Source organism: Anas platyrhynchos, chromosome 4 (genome assembly GCF_047663525.1).
Source record: "Anas platyrhynchos isolate ZD024472 breed Pekin duck chromosome 4, IASCAAS_PekinDuck_T2T, whole genome shotgun sequence".
Lineage (NCBI taxonomy): Eukaryota > Metazoa > Chordata > Aves > Anseriformes > Anatidae > Anas > Anas platyrhynchos.
The window spans coordinates 13,482,422-13,504,814 of record NC_092590.1 but is presented as its reverse complement, the minus strand read 5'-3'; the positions used below and the strand labels follow the sequence as shown (position 1 = coordinate 13,504,814).

The window sequence follows — 22,393 nt, the reverse complement described above, 5'->3', positions numbered from 1 at the left end:
AGTATCTCTTGCGGCAGTTCCTTTACTTGGCCACAGAAAAGGCAAGAGATGGCATTCCTTCAGCTGACGAACGTATTGCTTTCCCTAAAGGGAAACGTGCAAGGAACCAGTTTGCAGTGTGCATATATTTTGTTCTTGTTCTTGAAGCTGAAGGCTAGTTGCCTATTTAATCTGTTTTGAAAATGAAGCAAAATCAAAACTGCCTTCTGGCTTGTCGTTGACTTTTAAGGTCTTGTGAGTCATTGTCCTTGCTCCAGAAGTTCTGAGCTTGAGTCTGTGTTAGTCCTCATAGCTATGCTTTTTTTGGTTTGCCCACCATTCACTGTAGACAAACTGATTTTTACAAGGCCTAAACCTTACTGGAACTAAAGCTGCTGAAGTCCTGAACTGTTTTTATCAGGAAATGGTTGTGACAGTTTGTGACACAGTAGGTAAAACATTTTCCTAGATGGTAACATATATTTTTTTTTCTTGCTTTCATCTCATCATTTAAAAACCTTTCTACAAGATAAAGTTTTCATTAGCATTGACTAAATTTCCTTCCATTTTTTTTTAACATTTTATTTTGACTTATTTCTTTACATGGATGTGAAAAGCTATTAAAAAAAAAAAAAAAAAAAGAAAGAAAGAAAAGGCAGTTTGGCAACAAAAGTGGTAGAACCAGAATTATCTCAAATACCTGTAATGCATTCAGTCTCTGCCTGCATTTGAATCCCAGCTTGTATGCCCCACCATCTGTAAAGGTTTCTCATTTGATGTGAGCTCTTTCTGCCCACTGATGCTTAGGGCATTTAGTGGCTTTGGCTCAATTACTGATCCAATAGCTGGTTGATCAGCTGTTGGACCCATTTTTGCCACTGAAGCTATTTTTAAAAAGCACATTTTGTTTTGGAAGACTCTTCCCTGTTGAGCCTACTTGTTCCAAATAAAAATAATAATAGGTGCACACCTATATGTGTGTGTACAGCAGCACTCAGTCATGCGTACACTGGAGTGGGGTCTTCCCCCAGTCAACTCCTTCAATTGACACTCTCCTTGTAGCGAGGAGAGAACACAGCTAATTTCCACCAGTAAATTGTTTTAATTTCAAAAGGGGAAAAACGCTTCCTGTTTCCCAAGGGGTTACTTCTGCAGCCCTTTTGGAGAAAAATTAAATCCCCGCTGTTCAGAAGCGTTTATGTGTTTCTTTAAAAGAGTGGCTCCGGCAGATGCAGCATGGTTTGCAGCATATTCTAATTGAATTCAACAGGATGAGTGTAAGTTGCCAACAACAGCAACAAAAGATGGTGGTGGGGGAGGCAGGGGGAGAAACAGAAAATGTGTTGACAGTGTATCTGACCGACAGAGCCCAAAACAATAGGATGCATGTTTAGCATGACTGGCTCTATTCATTCTCCTGTCAGCACTTGGCATGCATGCCTCTCAAAGGCAGCAAAGCTGCAGGAAGTGTCTCTTCCTTGCACAATATAGAGAGAAATTTCCTTTACACTATATTCTTTAGTAGTCACAGATTTATGGTCTTGGTGGGTTTCTGATTAGCGAGCAGCTTTAAAAGATCTGGTAAGTTGATGATGATGATGATAAAGACTAGTATGTATACATGGGAAAGGCCTGTTACATAAATCAGTCAGTGACTGTTGACTGAGCTTTTCTCTTGTGTTGCACAGACTGAGTATTTCAGCTTGTTAAAATGTGCAGGAATAAGGCTGTCTGCACCCTATAAATGCTGTTTTTCTTGGTTCAGATCCCTTCAGCTTCCTAGAATGGAGCAGCAAATGATCAATGCTCTTCAAGAATGTGTTTACCTTGCAGCTGACATGCAGCCTGTGTTACACTTTCCTTTAAGTACAACCTCAGGACACTATTTAATCACCTGCCAAGTCCATTAATTTGACAAGAGAGATGCTTGAGAATGACATGTAAAAAGTGAGCCTCCAATTACTCTATATTTGTAGTACTCCAGTACAGTACTTCATTTGCACAGTCATATTCTGATGCAAAACAATCATGTCCACTTCAGGGTGCCTGGATAATGCCTCCAATTCCACTGCAAATCAACCACAAATAATGCAAACCGAGAAACTCTTTTTTACTAACTTGCTTGCCATTTCTGCCTCTTTTATTCTTTCGTTTCTTTAAATTTCATCTGCAGCTTCTAGAGCTGCACTGTCATCCTGACGTCCATTTGTAGGATTTGCACGGAAGTGAAAAGATTCAAGACAAGCATTTATGGTGTAATTTAAACTGATGAACATATGAGGATTCCTGGTGAAGGGTTTCAGTCTATAATCTTCTGGTGATTTGTTGCTCTGTAGAGTAAAAGCTAAGCTATTAGTTTCCTGTGGTTGATATAGACCAGACTCCATACCCTAGCAGCATTCAGTCTCCAGTGCTTGATGAGAATCTGGTTTTGAATGGTTTTGTTTTGGAGATGATGATATGGGCTTGAGCCATGATGAGCTCTCAGGCAGTCCTCAGTGCTTTAATAATCTATTAAAGAATGTGGACCAAGTGTCAAGCTTTTCCTGAAACCCACTGAGTTTTTCAGGTTTCTTGGGAAATATGTCACAAATAATCTTTCTGAAAATTAGTTCTGGTTTCTCAAACAAGCACTTAATTATATTCCTACCAAGATTGTTTCAGTCTGTAAATACTGTAAGCAGGTAAAAGATGGGGTTAGTCTCTCTACAGTGATTATCATGATTTCTTTCCTTCTTGTTGCATCAAAAAACTCTTTAAAACCCCCATTTTAATTAAAATTGCAATAAATATTTTCTTAAACACAGATATTATTTCCAGTATCTCAGGGTAACTTGGTATGTGCTTTGCAGCATAACCACCAGATGCTCATTGAAACTTCTGCACACTTTTACGTTTGTGAGCAGATACCGAGATTTTGATAGGGTTGTTTAGAAATGAAAATAACATTCAACAACAATAAAAGGGCCAAAATATACCAGAAGATATGTTCACAAGCAGATTTATTCGTTAGATGAAAGTAAGGTTCAAACTAATATGCTGGAGTTTTGTTGTTCTCTTTTTTTTTTTTTTTAAATTTTCATCCTCTTTTCCTCGTTCTTTACATAATAATAATAATAAGCAAGATAAAGCTTTCCAAGACATAGCTACGCCAATTTAATTTGTAATGAACGACATAACAGACCCGAATTGTTTCAGAACTGGAGTCAGCTTCTGTGATATGACAGAGTCATGTATTAGTTGGCTAGGAACATGGAGAGCGTGCAGAAACATCCAGACTGAAGCGTTGCCAACAGGACAAAAAATTATACTTGGGAGACTGAGGCAAATCCTATAGACTAATTCAGTAATGACACCAAATACAATTTTGTTCCTATCGGGCATTTCCCTTCATGTTGTAAATAAATATTGAACCATAGAAACAAAATTCAATTGACTTCAAAATAAAGCCTGAACTGTTTTCAGAACAGGAGAGATTTTTGCATCCATTTGACACCAAAATGGCAAAACCTTGTATAGTAAAAGCACAGTAAACACTTGAATAGATGAGCAGTTTGCTTTGAATGCACAACAAAATGTCTAAATAGAGTAAATGTACTAAAAATAATCAAAGACCTGTACCTTTTTTTTTTTTTTTAATAGACTTCTGTTGTTAAGTCATGAGTTTCATACTGCTGTTCTGTTCTGTTTTTCTTGTTAGGCTGAGAGGTCTATTTTCACAGTTGTGCCAGAATTCTCTTGATGTTAAATACTACCCAGCTAAAACTTTACTTAAGGTAGTTGCAGAGAAGTATACTAAGAACATGAAGCAATTCTCTAAGTTTGTAGCCACTTCCACAAATCTTGCTAGATCATCTTAACAGGTTTGTTTACAAGAGTGCAAAATAAATTCTCAACTTAAGTAAAAATACCTCATTGATGGATTTTAGTTTATAATTATTGGTCTTTACACTGAATTATATTGCAGTATCATAGAATGGCTTGGGTTGGAAGGAACTTGAGAGGTCATCTAGTTCCAAAACTGCTCCAGCGCAGGTCCCCCACAGGTGGCAGCTCCCCTCAGACCCCTGCTCCTGCATGGGCTCCTCTCCACAGGCTGCAGCTCCGGCCCGGGGCCTGCTCCTGCGGGGGCTCTCCATGGGCCGCAGCCTCCTCCAGGCCACATCCACCTGCTCCACCGGGGGCTCCTCCACCCATGGGGGGGCTGCAGCGTGGAGATCTGCTCCATGTGGGACCCATGGGCTGCAGGGGGACAGCCTGCTCCACCAGGGGCCTCTCCACAGGCTGCAGGGGAACTGCTGCTCCATGCCTGGCGTACCTCCTGTCCTCCATCTCCACTGACCTTGGAGTCTCCAGGGTGGGTCCTCACTGCTCACTGTGTGTGTTGCAGTTTTTCGTTTGTTTCCCCTTTATTAAATCTGTTCTCACAGAGGTACAACCAACATTGCTTATTGGCTTGGCTCTGTGCAGCAGCCAGTCCCTTTGTAGACTGCTGAAACCAGTCCTTACCTAACATGGGGCGGCTGCTGGTTTCTTCTCACAAAGGCCACCGCTGTAGCCCCCCACTACAAAAACCTTGACACGTAAACGAAATATTTATGTGGTAAAACATGTGGTAAAGAGACTTCTCTGGAGTCATATGGAAGAGAACATTAGAAGCTTTGTTGTTATGGGTGTTGGTGCCTTTTCCCTTTCCCAGGCAGGAAGTTGAATTTTGCATATTGCACAGTGGATTGTAACCTACAGTTCGACTTTAGAGCATATCTGAGTACAGTCTTATACCATAGTGTGTCAGGAACACAGGATATGGATGAAGAGAGGAGATCTGAATGTGAATACTTGCTATCATTCGATTTCTTTGGTAAATATTCATCTTTGTTGAGGGCCACTTTAGTATATATACTATGTTAGGCAGCCCATCAAGTACATAGCTCTCAAGTCCTAGGCAGTATAGTTTTCCTGAAGAATTTTGTCTTACAGTAAACCTTACTTTTTTAACAATGATTTATTGTGGGAAACCATGACTTCGGTAAAGAAATACTCCCTTTTAATATATGTGTTTTCTGTTACTACTAAATGTGGGATAATGATGCCTTAGATATCCTCCTTGGCCATGGAAACAGATCTAAAAGATATAAAAATCTGCCAGGAAACCAGTTATTTGGAGCGATGCTGGGGAAGCCCTGTAGCAGGGCTTACTTTTTCATTTTATTGTCCTAACCTTCATTAAGGAGCTCAAATACCACGAGTATGGGCACAAGATACATATATATTAGGTAGATTTCTGACATGGTCTTGTGCAGACATTTGGCAAATTAATTCAACATTTTCACAGATAAAATGTGCAACAATATGGTGAATGTATTCTGTATTTATTGGTAATAATACAGTAATAATGACTACAAAAATGATGCAATAATTAAGTGATACAGTAATGATGAGTGAAAATTCTCTAGACAAATTTTAAAGATTTATTGCCTAGTCATGTGAAAGGCCTACAGGCAAAGTCAGTGTGAGCAAGGTTTGCTCATCTTTTCCCAAGTCGCAGAAAGAGTTGATTAACGCAGAGGTGTCTGGACAATGCAGCTAAATGTATGTGCTGAAATCATTTCAGTGCAAAGGGCAGACTTTGGATTCTAGGGTTGAATGTAACATGTCCCTGGGCTTTGTAAAATCATTTCCCAATTTCTTTTGGTGTCCATCTTTCCTATATATATTGGGATTACTTTCTCAAAGTTTCAGAAGTAGTATATAAGAAACATATTTTCTTAAAGTAGTGCGCTGGGAGAATGACTAATACTAAAAGTGACTACAAGAGTAATAGTATGAAGGTTATGCTTCTTGCATCAGTTTCCTGTGCATTCATCACTTGGGTAGTAATCAAATGTGACAGAAAAAAAAAGCACATGTTGTTTACAGGCACTGTTCTGCTGACTCAAAACAAAACCTTGATCTCTAACCAGTCTGGTAACACAAAATATTTTAGGTTATATTAGGGCTTTGCTAAAAAGAAAGTCTAATTTAATGATGAAGGGGGACAGAAGGGGCAGGGAGGGGATTGCATGGGTTTTTTAATCCCTTTTGTAAATTAACAAGAAAAATTTTCAAAATACTTTGCTGGCTGCAACGAGCTGCTGCCAAAGTAAAACTTTCTCATTTTTGCCTCATTTTGGATCACAACCTTGGATTGATCAGCAGAGATCATGCAACCAAGTTACTGTTCCTTCAATAATGTTAATTCTGGGTTTCTTTGTGTTTGTTTTATTCATTTTTCATTTTGATTTTATTCCTATTCAGTCTTTATATTGCATGTTTACATTTGAATATGACTGGCCACAAGATTGCTTTCTTGGTTTTCCTATATAATTTTAGCTTTTATTTTCTTTAGCTATTTTCAAGTTTACAATATCTTAAGTCTATTTAATAACCATTAGCTTAAGTAGAGTTTTTATTTATTTGTTTATTTTCTGTCAGAAGCATTTTGAAGAGATTATGCACAAGATTTTTGTCATGTTCAGCTTATAAACATTCCTTCTCCCCTCACTTTTTGCTATGAATTTTTCCTATGAGATGGATCTATGATAATATCATACTGATGTTGTTTTTCATATCAGTCTTCCAAGCTTATACTAGTTGAACGATAGAAATAACAGCAGGTACTCTGAATAAATTACATTTTTAGTAGATTTTCTAGTTTTAACAAGCGAATAATTACTTGTAGTGTCCGAGCAAGTCACTGTGCATAGAATCTTAGAATTATTTAGGTTGGAAATGACCTTCAAGATCATCAAGTCCAACCAAATATACGTGTACTTCTATGTGTAAGTCTTGAATTCCATACAAATCTTCTAGAACCAGACAGCCTCCAGATAGAACCATTTTACAAAAGACTTTTTCAATGAACATATAAATCATCGGGTCTGTTTAATATTACTTACTCCGTAAAACCAGAATATTATTACTCACTTGTATAGGGCTCTTTGTTAGTGGCTCTTGAGAGGGAATGTCTGAAAGAAAATATTTGGTTCTAGGCTTCGGACTGATTTGAGCACAGAACAGCTATGGTCTTGGAGGTTGAAGTAGAAAGTATGCTTCATTTATTTCTTCCTTGGTTATTTTTTTTTAATGTTAGAGAATTAAGTTCATCTTAAGCCCCAGTCTTTAGTTATAGTAATTGTTCATCAGAGCATAGGGCAAAATTACACAGTAATTTCTTAAATTTGCTTCAGAATATATATTCCCAAAGAAAATATATTACTGCTTATGACATTTTCAGCCTCAGGTTTGTAAATATCCTGTTGTATAGCACCATCACAGAAGTCTCCCAAAAATGTGGTAAGAAGGAAGGGGATATTTGGATTGAGAGAGGTGCCTGACACATCCACAGTATATGGAAATAGCTCAACTGCTCAGTCTTGCTTTGTAAATTTGCCACGTAAGAAACAGCTGAATTTGTCTTAAAATCAGAAATTATGACTCTTTTTTTATAGACTTCTTATATGTTGCTCCTTGGAAACTGCTTTTCAACAGAACTTGACTGCATTTAATTGACTTGCAGTGAGGCTTTGGGAAATGTAAATTCATAGACATTTCATATGACAGTGTTATAATTTTCAAAGAGCTTTATATCACTGAGGAACTGTGGTGTTATTAAAAACAAAGCACGAAGTCAAACTGCAGCAGAGAACTGAATTTAAAGCAGAACTTTTCAGTCATTTTCGAGGGGGAACTCACAGAATGAAATTTTCTTTTTTCTCCATTTTCATACTTATTCCTTCCAAAATTATAACCAGAATTACCAGGATTTCTTGGATGAAACTTTTGAAATAAGTCTAACTCAGATTATCTGTGAGTTATATTCTGTCTGTATTGTTTTAGAAACATGTAAATTATGAATTGCAGAAGTAGAAATTAATCTCAAACCATACTCTTAACTATGAGTAAGAACAACAAAGAAGATACGGCACTCTCTTCTATAAAAAATGGCAGGCAGTTTACATATTCAACATCCATGATTATGAAGTCACTTTGAGCCCTGAACATTTGGAGAGCAAATTTTAGAGGAGGGTGGGTTAACAAAATAGTAGAACACAACGCTTACAGTTAAAGAGTGATACTAATCCAGAAAACCTGTTCTGAGAGGCAAATAGGAAACATGTTTTTAGCAACAGGGTCATTTGTACTCTTTTTGGAAAGTGGATATTTCTTAGGACATTTGTGCGTGCATTATTCATGTTGAAACTGGAAACCTTCTATATTTGTTACCGTCTGTGTGACGTAACAGTGAAGAAGGTTATATACATTAATTTTCAACTGCAATGTAAATGACATTGCATGGGAAAATCCTGCGTTGGTATTGCAGGTTGGGCCACGTGACTACAAGATTAATTTGTCTGCTTTCTCCCATTCCCATTTAAAGAGGGAGTTTGTGTGTAGATTCACTGAATGCTTCTATATGCAGCAGAATAAAAACCTGCTCTAATGAAAAGAAAAGCTGTTTAAGGAAGGGATTAATTTCAGTCAGCTTTTCATTTTTAGAGGGGCACATAAAACAGTTATTGGCTGCTGCTTTCCTCCTGCTGTCATCTCATTCTTGACCATGGTGTTCATGACACTTCACATAGGATCAGATAGATTTTTAACAGCAATATATTTCAGAGTTATCTGACTTCTCAATGATATGCTGACTCAGCACCTCTGTCTTATTTTTTAATAATGTAATCTACAACAAAAGGGCTGGATTTATATAGTGTGGTACTCAATAAATAACCTTTTATTCCTGTAGTACCCTCCAAGTGGCAATCTTCAGTGTCAACAGTATTCCAGTATTGTAAGCCAGAGCGCTCCACTGCATGAAATGACTAAGCTATTTGGAGCAAAAGGCTTTAGTAAATTTTGAAGACAAATAGGAAAGGAAAGCAGAAATTGTCTTGAAAAAAAAATCTCTTACTGTAGTCTTTTTGTCACTTTTATGTGTGTATGTAGGCGTATGTGTATATATTAACAACATCTCTAGCATATTGGTAATCTTCTTCTCAAGGTTCAGCTGCTAGTGGAGTAAGTTGCTGCAGTTGCTCCATGCCATTAAAAAAAATAGTTTGGCAGTAGTTTCCTCTGCATTATTTTGTTAATTAAACATTAGTTTACCTTTCAGAAATGACAAAGTAAAGTTCTACATAGAGGCAGCGCAAGGAGTATGAGTAGAAGATAGTAAGCAATGACATTGCTTAACAGCTGTTTAGGATTTTGGGGATGGATTGACACTAACATTGCTTTGTGAGGTGTTCTTGCATTCACAAGTAGGAGCTAATAAAGATGACTATATAGTAAATTGAATCATTGTTTGTTCTGGTTCTAAAATGAAATATAAGCAAGTTCTTAATGTACATTATATAGCATCGTTTAAATATCTCTTTGAAAAATGCAGATAGTATTCAGCAAATTTATTGTCATCACATCAGCTTTCTGTATGGGACATTAATAATGTGGCAATAATATCTACCAAACCAGATGCTTTTCACAGCTAGACTTAAACTTGATAGTTATGGATATGATAGAAAATATGAAAAGCTTCACATTATTATCAGCTCATTTGTTGCATAATGAAAGTGAAGATTCTATTGCTGTAGTTAATCACCACATCGAGTGTTTAGTAGAACAGTGCAGAGAAAATACTTTCATTCTTATTCTGTGAAAGGTATATAGTGTAAAAACTGTATTGTTTTTATGATGGTAATATGTATCCATATCATGTATAGAAGTAGACAGCAGTCTCCAACGCCGTAACTGGTATTTGTGCAGTAATTTGGGGTTTTCAGGAACAAAGTCATTGTGATTCTGCAACATGTGCCATCAATTAGGTAACTGGAAACATATGAGGCATATTGCGATTGTTATTCCTATTGATATAGTAGTTACTACATTCATTTTCTACTGAAGGAACACTTAACTTAAGTAGAAGGTAGATCAATTGAAAAGATAATTTATTATTTACCAGTAGATTTTCCAGAATTACCTTTTAAAAATACCTTTTATTAGATATTTTGTAGATGAAAATGCATTTTTAATGTTCCAAATTTTTTCCATCCTCCTTGTGCTCTCTAGCCAGCAATAATATCTCCCAGAAAGGGGCTAGCAAAAGACAGCTGTTTTTTATGAGATTAACGAGAATCAGCAGAATTTGACAAATTGTTTCATTTGTTGTATTAAACATAAGTGTTAAATGGTGGCTTAGAACTTGAGAACAATTAGAAATGTCTGTCAGGATGAGCTCAAAATAAATCAACAGTGATTGGAAAGTGTTCGTGCTTGTGCATATGTGCCTGACAGACAGTGTAAATAAGGAGGATAAGATCTTAGAGTCTGTTATTTCCAATTGTGAACATAATTCCCAGTGACACTGATGTGTATCTGCAACATAGCAATAGAATTAAACAGCAGGGGGAAAAAAAAAAAAAAGCAATGTGCTTAATTGCACTGCAGATTTCGAGAACAGTAATTTTTAATATTTCCTGAGAGCACTACCTCCTCCAGCACCTGTTGTGTTGTGGACAAATGAATTGACCCAAGATTATCACTAAATGTGTTATTGAAACTAAATATTGTAAAAGGCAATGCAAAGACAATGGGTTCTCTACCTTCAGGCTTTTGTTTCTGCTTCTCTAGAAATTCTTTATTGCTTTGTAATTAATAGGTGTGTCATACAATACCTGAACCACTGCCTCTCACTATATGTAAATCCATTCAGAAAAACTTGTAATGTAAAAAGCTGAGTCTCTGTTTTCTTCATTAACCTGTCATGCTTCCATAGCTGGGTAGGAGGCTCAGGGGACAGATGTGGGGGTGTGGGATATCATTTAATACAAATACCTTCCTGTAGTCATTTCAAACAAACAACACTACAGAGGGGGAAAAAAAAAAAAAAAAAAAAAAAAGCAGAACTATATGGTTGTTTTACTGTGAGATTGGTATGTTAAAAAACAACCCTGCTTCAGCAGAAGGATGCAGAGCCTTCTCTGTGTTTAGATGATAACTGCATTTTTCTTACTTTCATTGTATTTGAAACAGATCTTGCCTCTAGCAGTTTGGCAGATTGAAAAAACTGAGAAATTCCTCGTTCTCCCCTTTGTTTTAAATATTTAGAGCCACAAAGCAAAAAAGCAACAAATGGAAGGAACTCCTGCATCATTTGCATGATGTCTCAGCCACATAGTTGCTCTGAGAACAGGGAGTAATTCAGTTTAAAAAGGAGCAGAAATGGGCTATATCTTTTTGTTTTATAGCTCCTGCAGTGAACAGAGGCACATTCTGCCATTGTTTGAGTGTGTGGTGCCATACAAAGTTGGCAGTGTTGTATTAAACCTAGTAAAGATCTTACTTGTCTCATTTTAAGGTGTGACTTGAGAGAGATGACTCACATGCCTGAAGTCAGGCTCACACTTGGAAAGCATTTCTGAACTTGGGTATGAGTGAGGAAGCATGGTGGAATACTTTTTCTCCAAACCATTTAACTTTTGATTTCGTTGTTGTGTGGAGGGAGAAAAAAAAAAAAAAAAAAAAAAAAGGAAAATGTTTTGTGTTGGTTGGTTGGTTTGCTTTTTTTTCTCTGTAAAAACTGTGTTCTGATTGGGTAGAGGCAGTATATTTACTCATTTTTGACTTTCTTCATTAGACAAATAATATTAAAAATATATGCAATTGCGATTGATTATGTAATGTATTTTGGAGATAGCTACAACCTTTCCTGCTGTATGTAAGCATATGTAATGTGCAGTGAACCAGCACCATTAGTCTCAGTGAAATTGTGACAGCTCATGGCATGACCTCAAAAAAATATATATATAAAAAATTCATCCAGCCCTACCATATCACCATATTAAAACTAGACTTTTCCAAACCTCCATTGGAAAAATAAATAAATAAATAAAGGATGGTGGGTCTGATGCTTCTTGCATTTGCACAAGAAATTATAATAATGAAAAACATGTGCTGGTGTAGCATCATTCAATTTCTTGAGGTTTGCTCATACAAATAAGAGATAAATAAAGTAGAAAGATAAACCCTACCTCTACAGTTTGGTAAGGTGAGGGGTTGGCATTACTTTCTCTTTGTTTCCACATTGTGGTTGCTCTGTATTTTTGCCAGAGCTACTCTAGCAGCCAGTTTTCCTCCTCCACAGGCACACGCCTACCTTGGGCTTGTTCCACCCAGGAGGAGCTGATGCCGCTGCTTCTGGGCGTACCTTGCTGCTCACCATCATCATGGGAGCTGTGAAAATATTGAAAAATTAAAATGAAAAAACAAGGAGCATTTTCAGAAATTTCATCGTGGCCTAGATTCTCTGGTGCTGAGATCACCATGGCGCAGCAGTAGGAATCTATGGGGAACAAATGAACCAGGCTGCTGACTTTAACATCAGGGGACTGACACTGCCTTAACCTAGAGCCCCACGTTGGCAGGGTATGAACCAACTATGGTCCCCAAGGGCCAAGAGGCTCAACAGCCAAGCCCTGTACCTTGCTTGGTGTCTGCAGTGTGACATGTGAGGGAGCTGAGGACACATCTGCTAGAAACTCCCTTGTGCTACAGAGGAGTCCTGATGGAGGACTTCTGTTCCATTTGTACCTCCATTATATAGTTGGCCATCCACTGCTGCATGTATATATTGAGTCAATAAAACATGATGGTCTGCAGTTCCACTAGGCATTTGCTGTTATAATTAAAAAAGAATGGATTTTATACAAATTTTCCCAACTCATAGATGCTTATGTGCCCTAGCAATAACATGGGATTTTATCCTACACCATCTTTCAGGATCAAAAATATCAGCCCCATTGATTTAAGCACCTAGAAACTAATGCTTCCTAACCTTATTTCACATGGGGGAGTAGTCCTTCAAGACACGTCAGATGAGTTTTGGCTTGAGGACTCAAAACTAGTAGCTTCCACTCCTGAGTCTTAACAGCATGGATTTCCTTCTCCCAGCAGCTGTATTAAGTGTCTCTTTTAGAATAAGAACACATATATGTATTTTTCCTCTATAAACATTCCTGGACTTCTGAACTAGTAAATTATTGGGCCAAGTGTATTCTGCTTTTGTTGATGAGGTATGCATGGGGAATCGAGAAATTCAAGATCAAGCTTATGCGCTGAAATTTAACTCTGACTTCAACTTAACATGGCATGTAATCCATATACTCCCCATCCCTTTTGAAATGAAATACTCTCACAAAATTAACTAACATGGGGCACAGAGGTGCAGAAATGGCATACTTTCATAGATAATAAGATTATGATACTTTAAAACACTGCAAGCAGTGGACTTTCTGCTTCCTTAGCCAGTGAAAACATGAACATTGGTTAAATCTCGTCACATTTCATCCTTCCAGTTATGATGAGTTTCTGTCTCATTTTTTATGTTTTCTGGGTTGATTCCAGTAGGCTAGAGAAAATTCTCTAGAAATAGCCAATGATATATGAGTTGGATTATGTTTTTATATGTTGAGGTCAGTAGGACAAGTGATCTTTGGAAAGCCTTTCTAATGATGTCATCGGTGCTTGGCGAAATTATCAAACCTTTTTCTGATTTGTCCTAGGTTCATTTAAATTGAGATTTCTGGTGACCTTATTGAGTGTGAATGAGATGGTTAAAAACCAAGAATTTTCTGCTAAGCTACAAGACATTATTGATGTGCTGAAGGTTTTTAAAAAGCCAGTGGAGAATTGCATTTGTGCTGTCCTCATCTGGATTCTGAAATAAAGCTGAAAGTAATGACATGCTAATAAAACAGGGGGGGGAAACTGGTCTTAAGTAATTGCTGTGTCAGCACACTGGCTCCTGATGCAAGCATGGCAATACTCCTTGAGTATAGTTAGAAATGACATGTTTAGTATGAGACCTCTTTCAGCTGAGGTGAGCAGTGGGGGTGGAAGAAAAATGAACAGCAGCTAATTTTATATCATTTTGAAGACTTTTTTCCTTTTCCTAACAGTACTGTTGCATCATTTTGTAGAGTCAGTATCTGGAGGAATAGTTTTGCCGCATCTTTCAGCTTTCCATTACTTCCTGTAACAATTATTCCCCGTAGCCAAAAGTGTTCATTTTGGAAACATAGTCCAAACGACTTTGAGGTCATTCCAGTTCTTTCATTTTGCAGCTGCTTGTGAGGAAAGGAGAAAGTATGTAGAAGTTAGTGTGATAAACTTCAGTTATTATTTTGTTTTCTTTGTTTGTTTGACTTGGTTAAAAGAATATGTTTGGAAAAATAAGCTTCAGAGCTTTAGCATGGTATCCAGCCTCAGCAAGGGAAGAAGATAGCTTCCAATACAAAAGTAGTTAAGGGCTGTATTTAGAGCTAGCTGTAAAAACTTAAATAGGCACGTTTCACATCAGAAAATTCACTTCTGTCCACCAGAGTTCAATTCCAATTTCACAATTTTATTTATCAACTGAAATTAAACAAACCTTGACAAGCAATTAGGAAATAAAATTTATTTTCTCCTCACTGTTCAAAGCTGCTGTGCACTGGCATCTCCTGAAAGTAACAGTGTTGTCTTTGGTGCATATTAAAAAGCTTTTTGTGTAGTGAAATTAGATCTTCTAATGGATAAAGTTGTGGTTTCTGAAGGAAGATAAACTAATTCCAGCTAGGATGCTTGGGCAGGAATTATGGCTGCATTTTTTTTCTCCAAATAATTTATATATTTCTTTGTTTTACCAGTGGAGATATTCATAAACTGAAGCATGAGTAATACAATAATTTCTGTAAGGTAGCTTGTTTAAAACGTCAGATACACTATTGTTGAGAAGTTGTGAAATTTCTGCCTGATACATGGAGCTATGAATGAAATAAGGCAACAGTAGGAGCAAAACTGGAGCATTTGTAGTACAGTGAGGAAAAGCATCGTTTGTGAATGGTGCACGGAGTTTCATCTAACCCAGCACTTCATATGTCCAGATGCCATCAGAGGTAGGATTTGCATCAGGCTTAGAAATGATTTTGTTAGGGATATCAGTGCATGAAAAACAAGAAGATTTTCAGAAAAGTTCATTTGTTGAGAAACTTGATCCTGAACTGGTGATTGCACTGTCTTGGAAGCAGTTCTCTGCTGAGGATGAAGTGAATTTCTGTGATGGCTCATGCAGAAGAAACTCTAGATAATTTGGACTTCTCTGGATTCACTGCTCTGTAAGTTACCTGTGTTGTTGTGGTGACAGAATCAGGCTTAAGGTGACATCTCCCAGCTGAACTCTGCAGCGTTGGCTGGAAGGTCTTTGTTTTGCCATGTTCTGCAGTGGAGTCAACATCTGCCCTGCGTGTGTGTGCGTGCCATGGTAGCGTGTTCACTTCTTCCTCTGAGGCATTTGTTACAGAATTACTTTACAGGAATAGAATTTGATTGAGTGCTATCATTATTTTCCATTTTTCCTCAAAATTTTAAGTTTTATTTAGTAACCACGTAAAATTGTTCCTCTGAATGTTTGCTAACTATATTTGCTATGTTGTACAGTAATCAGCAGCATAGGTGTGCACTACCTAAAAGACAAGCACAAGTAGTTTTATGAGACTAGAAAAACAACTGTTTTAGGCAAAATTAGAAAATGATTTATCAAATATTCCATTTGATAAAGTGTTTTATACCCTTAAATACTACTTGGATACAAAAATAGTCCTTTTCCTGGAGAAGGCACAGTTTTCAGCATCTTGCATACCTAGTGTTTTCTCAGCTATTTGAGGCTTTGCTTTATGGAGCTAAATAAAACAAGGGAAATGGAAATGGAGGCACAGGAGGAAAAGAATGTTTTCAGCTGAGATTTGCACAGAGATGACAGGTGAATGAGGTGGAGAGGTAAAGAACAGCTGTTCCAGATGGCAGCAGCTTCAGGAGGGAAAATGCTTGAGTCAAAGCGGTCAGATTGTATGAAGAGATGACGCTCACGTAGAATGAGTGGTGCTGGCAGGGATATGGGTGTTGGAGGTCAGTGGAAAAAATATGATAAATAATGTATATAAAGTTTACTTCTCTTAAAGTAGCCATTATTTGTGTCAATCCTTTTCAGTTCTTTTCTGCATGCTACTTGCAGTTGTTTTGTTTTTGTTTTTGTTTTTTCCTGAAATCATCAGTAATCAGCATTTTCTGTTATCTTTGGCTGCCTCACCACATACACTGCCTTAGTTCAGTTTTGTATTGACAATGGACACTGAAGAATAAATAAACCTGAATTTTAATAACAATAAACACAATTTTCAGAAGTCTGTTTTTGAGACATCCTTTTTGACTCTAATCTACTAAAAAGAGGTGCTTGAAAGCCTCACAGACATGATTTAGGGGTTTTAAACCATAAAACATTCTTAATAGAACCATCGCACTGATTTGAGCCACGTCTGCTTAAATAGTTCATACAAGAAACAAATAATAGGGAAATTAGTGATGCTAAAAATAACATTATAGATTAAACAAAGTGAAAAACTAAATCCTCTAGCCTGGGAATTCTTGTTCAGTACACCTGAAGAATTGGCTGTACGAGCTTTGAAAGCCTTTACTCTGCCAGCTCCTCCTGAGTTTAATGGTTTCCCGTTTACAATGCTCTGCTTGAAGGTTTTGAGGAAAAGGCAGAACAGACACTTTCTGTCAGATTCATAAAGGGAGAAATGATTTTAATTAACCTATTAAATTTAATTTACTGACTTAAAAGTCAGATGGCTAGCTGGAATGGTAGTTTTACAAATCTGACAGGAAATAGACCTGAAATAGTATGTATCAGCTGCTGACCTGTCTATTGATCACAGTTGTCAATTCTAACTCATTTTCCCAGTGCTACTACAATTTTAGGCTTATTCTCACCTTATTTGAACTTTATATTTTTATTTAATTGTCACTAAACATGATGGTCAACACAAATCCTAGCCCAGCATGGTCGTTCAATGTATTAAACGGCACCTTTGGAAAGGTAATTAGTTCTTATTTCTTGGCAGGATTCCTATACAGATACTTTGTTTTGTGCCTAGCCAGGGTTCCCCAATATTTCAATGCTTCAGAAGGAGAAAAGTCAATGCTTCTCTTCCCCTTCTTCCCTAACTTATGTTAAAACACAGAAAATTTGATTATTTTGAAGTAACTTCTTGACACTGTGTTGAGTGAACTGCTCGTTGGAAGTGAATGAAGAGGTGATGATATTGCATAAAATATGTCTTAAGCACTTATGATTAATTATTTAGTATATTACAGGTAAAAATGTGCAACCTCATTTTTGTTCTTTTTTTTTTTTTTTTCCTAAGGGGCGATTTTTGATGAATCTGCCAAAAAAGATGAGGAAGTCTTTCGAATGGCAGTTGCTGATCTCAACCAGAATGATGAAATCTTACAAACGGAGAAAATCACGTGTTCAGTGACATTTGTGGATGGCAACAATCCATTTCAAGCAGTTCAAGAAGGTAAGGTATCTAAACTGATTTTCTGCTATTATTTCTTCAAAGGTATGCAAAGTACGACTATGATAACTTCTTACCTTTGTAAGACATCGGTACTTTTTGTTCTTTTCCTGCAGACTATCAAATAATGCTTTTGATTTTGGATTTGGCTGGTATGGTTTGTGTCAGTCTAGTGACTTCAGATTGTAAACTTGAGCTTTTATCTATTTTGCAATTATAGGCTATTGCAAAATGGTACGAAGTCAGACAGTTTGAGTACATCCTCCATCTTTTTCAGGCTGTTTTGAAGTTATTGTCAAACCAGTAGTCTTTTCTTTATGACCTCTTAATATTACTTTCTTGGTTTCATTTCACACAAATACCAGCTTACTTAGTTGGAAAGCATAGGTTGTGGTGTGTCTAACCTTTTCAGCACATACACCTGAAGAAGTTACCTCTTTTATAAGAGGGATTAGAGATAACCTGGTGACTCAGAAAGCTGCCTGTGTCCAGCATGATTGCGTACTCGCTCCATCTGTTGTCATTGTCCAATTATTGTGCAAGAGATGAAGATGTTGCTTTCTTTTTTTTTTTTTTTGATAACAGTAAGATGATAGTAGGAGTCAATACTGGAAATCCTCTGAGCTGGATTAGTAAGTCACCACTGTGACTGAGCAATTGTCTGGAAAGACAGCTATATGAAGTCTTTAGAAGTAAGGATTCGAATTTGTTTCCTAAGCATTTGTATCTCTTCCTTGTTCTACCCTCTTTCTGAGATACAGAACATATGTTTATTGTTGGTATATTATTAGACTTGTGTTAAAAAGAAAACAAAAATTGGTGACTTTCTATACTTTTGTTGGCCACTCTGAGTTCAGGTAGAACTTCGGATTTAATTAGCTAACTTGCAAACTGTTGCTGCAATACCTGTGAAGTTAAAGGTTAATATCTCTTTGGATTCAATGGGCTATTGACAAAGTAGTGTTAATAAAAAGGTGCTTATGTAATTTTTTTTGTCAGTGACATTCTTAATTTTTGAAAATGTATGATTTCCTGGTTTTACTTCAATTGTACATGCAATGAATAGACCTGTATGGCGAGAGCATTACAATCTGGACTTTGATAAGGCTGAAGCAGAAAAACATGTGAATTTGAAAGTATTTCGAACAAAATCAATTCAATCTATTCTACTCTTTAAAAAAAATATCATGAGAACTGAAGCTATCACATAAGTTTAGAATCCAGAGGGGAGGAAATGGCTAAGTGAGGTCAATCTTTTTTAGAAACTTTCTGCATTGTTAGTAGTTTTTCCCAGTTGGTCCGGATGGATAATGTTAGTTGATGCTCTGCGATTCACATCAATTAACAGCAACATTTAACAATTTCCTTTATCAATGAGTCAGAGCATTTGCAAATTATTTCACAGAACTTTGTTTTAAGAAATCTATTTATTTATTTCTGGCTTAAAGAAGGTAGGAGTGTCTAGAAAAGTAAAGCATGCCAAAGGAGTTAATGACCTTATATTTCAATGTTCAATTACTCATTTTTGCCAAGCAGTTACATTTGTCATTTTCGAAAATAACTTAATATAGTCAATACCTGAAACGTGAATGGAGTAGATTTGACATAAGTTTTAATATCATGTGTCAAGGGGAAAAGGTCTGTTGTGATATTGATGAGTTCAAGAAAGTATTTGCCAGTAAAACCTGTTTCTTGTAAATGCGTGGCTGCATACAGCTCCATGGCTAGCAAAGCCTTGTGTAATTTCAGTGAAGAACAAAGTTTCATCTTGTGCATGCAATATCTGTGAAAAGGTGTTTGTTAACCTATTTTTCTACAGTTAATATGTTTGCTTTTAATTTGTTCTAATTGAATATATGCATTGTACTGTAATGTTTCAATTACTTCATACCAGGTTCCTCACTTTTCTTTTTTTTTTTTTTTTTTTTCTTTTCTGCATCTTTACATCTTTATATCAATTTTCTCCTGTTCTTCATTGAATTTCTTACAAATGTTAATTGCAGGGAAGAGAATCTGTAACTGTTGCCACATATTTCATGCCTTATCCCGCCTTGGGCGGTGGGGGTGTGGAGTGAGTCCAACCTGTAAGTAGAAAAAAACAGAAATCTTAGATGAATAAAACTATTCTTAGGGACAAAAAAAAAAAAAAAAGCAACATAGAAAATATTAAATATATATCATAAAAGCATTTGGGCTTGTTTCTGTATCATCTTGAAACCATAGGGTAATCTTTAAAAATAAGAGCTTTCAATGTTTGGCAGAATGTTCGTTTAAAGTGTTAGACATAATGATAAGTTACAACCGTCTAAATTTGTATAAAATATACCGCTTTTAGTGAATAGGAAAAGTTCTTACAAACTTACCTCAGATTATAAATCTCAAAAAAACAGGAAGCCCATGAGCAAAGATCTGATAAAATGAGGTATTTGTGGAGAAGATACTTACAAATGTATTTTTAATAAATGGTCAGTACGTATTATCTCTACTTTTTCTTTCATTTTATTAGTTAGGGAGCAACTCCCCAAACTACATAAACAGGAACACTCAGATATTTTATATATATTTTTTTGAATGTAAAGATAATTAATTTGATGGGACTGGCTGACGTACTGTACTTAATGTTCTTTCCTCTGAATCTGTTTTTATAAATTATTATAGTGTCCTGAAATGTCTTCCATTTGTACCGTAGGACATCTCATTAGTGGTTCTGATTGGAGCAATGAAACCGTATGGCAAAGCTGAATGGTTTTATTCCAGAAGAGCTGTGAATGACATGCCCCATAATATCACTGGAAGTGCCCTCAGGGATGATTTATAAGCATGTTGCAGAGCACAGAAATAGGAGATGAAATTGATTTTCTTTAAGTTAGGGAAATTTTCCTCCCCTTCAGTGTATGCTGTGCCAGAGAGGACCAACAGTGAGTGTGATGCATGCAGTTTTACAGCCTGTTCATGTCTCAGTCTTGTAGGGCAGTAGGGGCGCTCCATCCAGATGCAATGAGGGCAGGCTGGACTGTGGTGGGTGGAAAGCAAGCCCAAGGCAGATGATTTGGGATGAGGAGGGTGAGGACCAGTGAGGTGTGTGGCTAGCATGTGCAGCTGCAGCAGGGTGGGCACAGGTTTGCAGAGGAGTGTGGCCAAGAGGGTTGGCTGAGGCAAGCAGGTAGCATGTGCCAGACCATCTCGGGACAGCTGTAATCCAGCTGCTGAAATGTGTATGTACCTATGGTAACGTATAATATGGATTTTTCCTTCCTCTCTTCCTTTCTTAATTCACTGCAAGATACTTCACGATATTTATAATGCTCTTCTTTTATGTGAGGTCTCAAAATATTTGTGTGCCTGCATGAGTGAGAGGAAGATTGTGCTTGTGGTTTTTTTTTGTTTGTTTGTGTTTTTTTTTGTGTGTGTGTGTGTGTGCTGTGCCAACCTTGGGTAGTACAAAGGGATATCAGGAACTTATGTTGTCCTTGTATGGACAATGAAGGAAAAAGTGATAGTCAGTTTTTGCACAGCAGCAAGTTAATACTGCAAGCACTACGAAACAGGGAATTACAGTCTATACTAGTGGCAGTAATATATATATATTGTAATAGCATAGACTTGCTTTCTTCCGAGACTTCAATTTACAGCGGTATTTAAATAGGGGTGGGATAGGCCTTCCACAATATACTTAAACTGTAATTAGTTTTGAAAGGTGGCATATCTATATTTCTTTTTAATGGACTTTTTTTTTTCTTTTATGGGGAATTAGATCAAAATAAATACATCCCTTCTTTCTTGTTTGTCAGAAAATCACTGCATTCCTATCTCTCACATTTTTTATTATTCACGTGCTTACTTCAATACAGTAATTAAAAGCTAAATTTTATGGTTGAAGGCCTGGTATTACCTGCAATCCTTAATTTGTCATTAATAATATGATAATCTAGTTGCTGAAGGGCTCATGTGAAATATATGCTTCCTAGGGATTCTCAGCCGAGTTACCTTGCTAGACAGACCACTAGGTTTTAGTCCACTGCTAATTATTCTCTTGTCTCCCTTGTCTTCTGTTTTCCACAAAGTCCTATTATTTTAATACCGATTTACGTGTATCTGGGGGAAAGCATTTTTCACTGATGTGGGTATTATTGTTTGCCATAATTCCTATCCCAAATTTAAGAGGGTAAGTGGAGGATGGGCGGGCTATGGTAGCTTGAACCAGAGATAATACTTTGGCTTTTGCTGATCTGCCTCTTTCAGCAGTACACTTTCTACAGTCCCTATACTGCCATTTTCACCTGCGTGTAAGAGTTAGAGAGCAAACCCTGCAGATGTTAGCAGTGCCAGAGGCACCCACGGCATCTGGAGGGCTGTCAGAGCTCAGCAGAACCCATACCCAATGTGTATGAAGGGTCCTTGGAGATCTGTTGCCAGTATCTTAAAGCCTGTGGCAAATGTTTCTGTTTGGTACTGCAAACCTTTATTCTACTCCTCTTTCCTACTTTTTTTTTTTTTTGACAATAGCATGTTTCACCTGTCTTAAATAAACTCTATGAAGATCCAATGTTTTATTCTATAGGCTACCTAAAGCGCATGACAAATAGATTTGACTGATGTTGTTTGAAATCCACTTTGTTCGACAAGTTTTCCCATTGCAATCATATGAATATAGGTTTTGCTTTTATTTTTTTTAACCAACCTTTTTGTCATTCAGGTTAGTCACCAGAGTATGCTTACAGACACCAACTCAAGCCTTCGTAATGGCTTTTGAAAGCTTATTGTGATCAGTGAAGTAAATAAGGCAGTGAGTCAGAACTAAATGGGATTCAGCTGTTGAGTAAGAGAGGTTTGTAGGGCAGCAGTGTGTATGAAGGTCACATGCAGGATTTTATTCAAGCAAAGTTTTATGGTCAGAAATTATGGCCTGATGGATAAATCTGCTTTGGCCTTTGGGACTAGATGAGTGTAATAAGATTGTCCTTTCCTGTTTCTTTGATTGC

General features: G+C 37.0%; 1 protein-coding gene across 4 annotated transcripts in view; it reads left to right on the top strand.

Moving 5' to 3' along the window:
* The window catches only part of GRID2 (glutamate ionotropic receptor delta type subunit 2), a 781,090-nt gene that overhangs the window by 193,891 nt on the left and 564,806 nt on the right, over positions 1–22,393 (top strand). For all 4 annotated transcript variants that reach the window (XR_011808873.1, XM_072037034.1, XM_072037035.1 and 1 more), the window contains one exon: positions 17,259–17,414. Coding sequence is in view for 3 of the 4 variants with exons in the window: in XM_072037034.1 (XP_071893135.1) it covers positions 17,259–17,414 (156 nt within the window). In the remaining variant the exon portion in view is untranslated. The remainder of the gene's footprint in view (positions 1–17,258; positions 17,415–22,393) is intronic.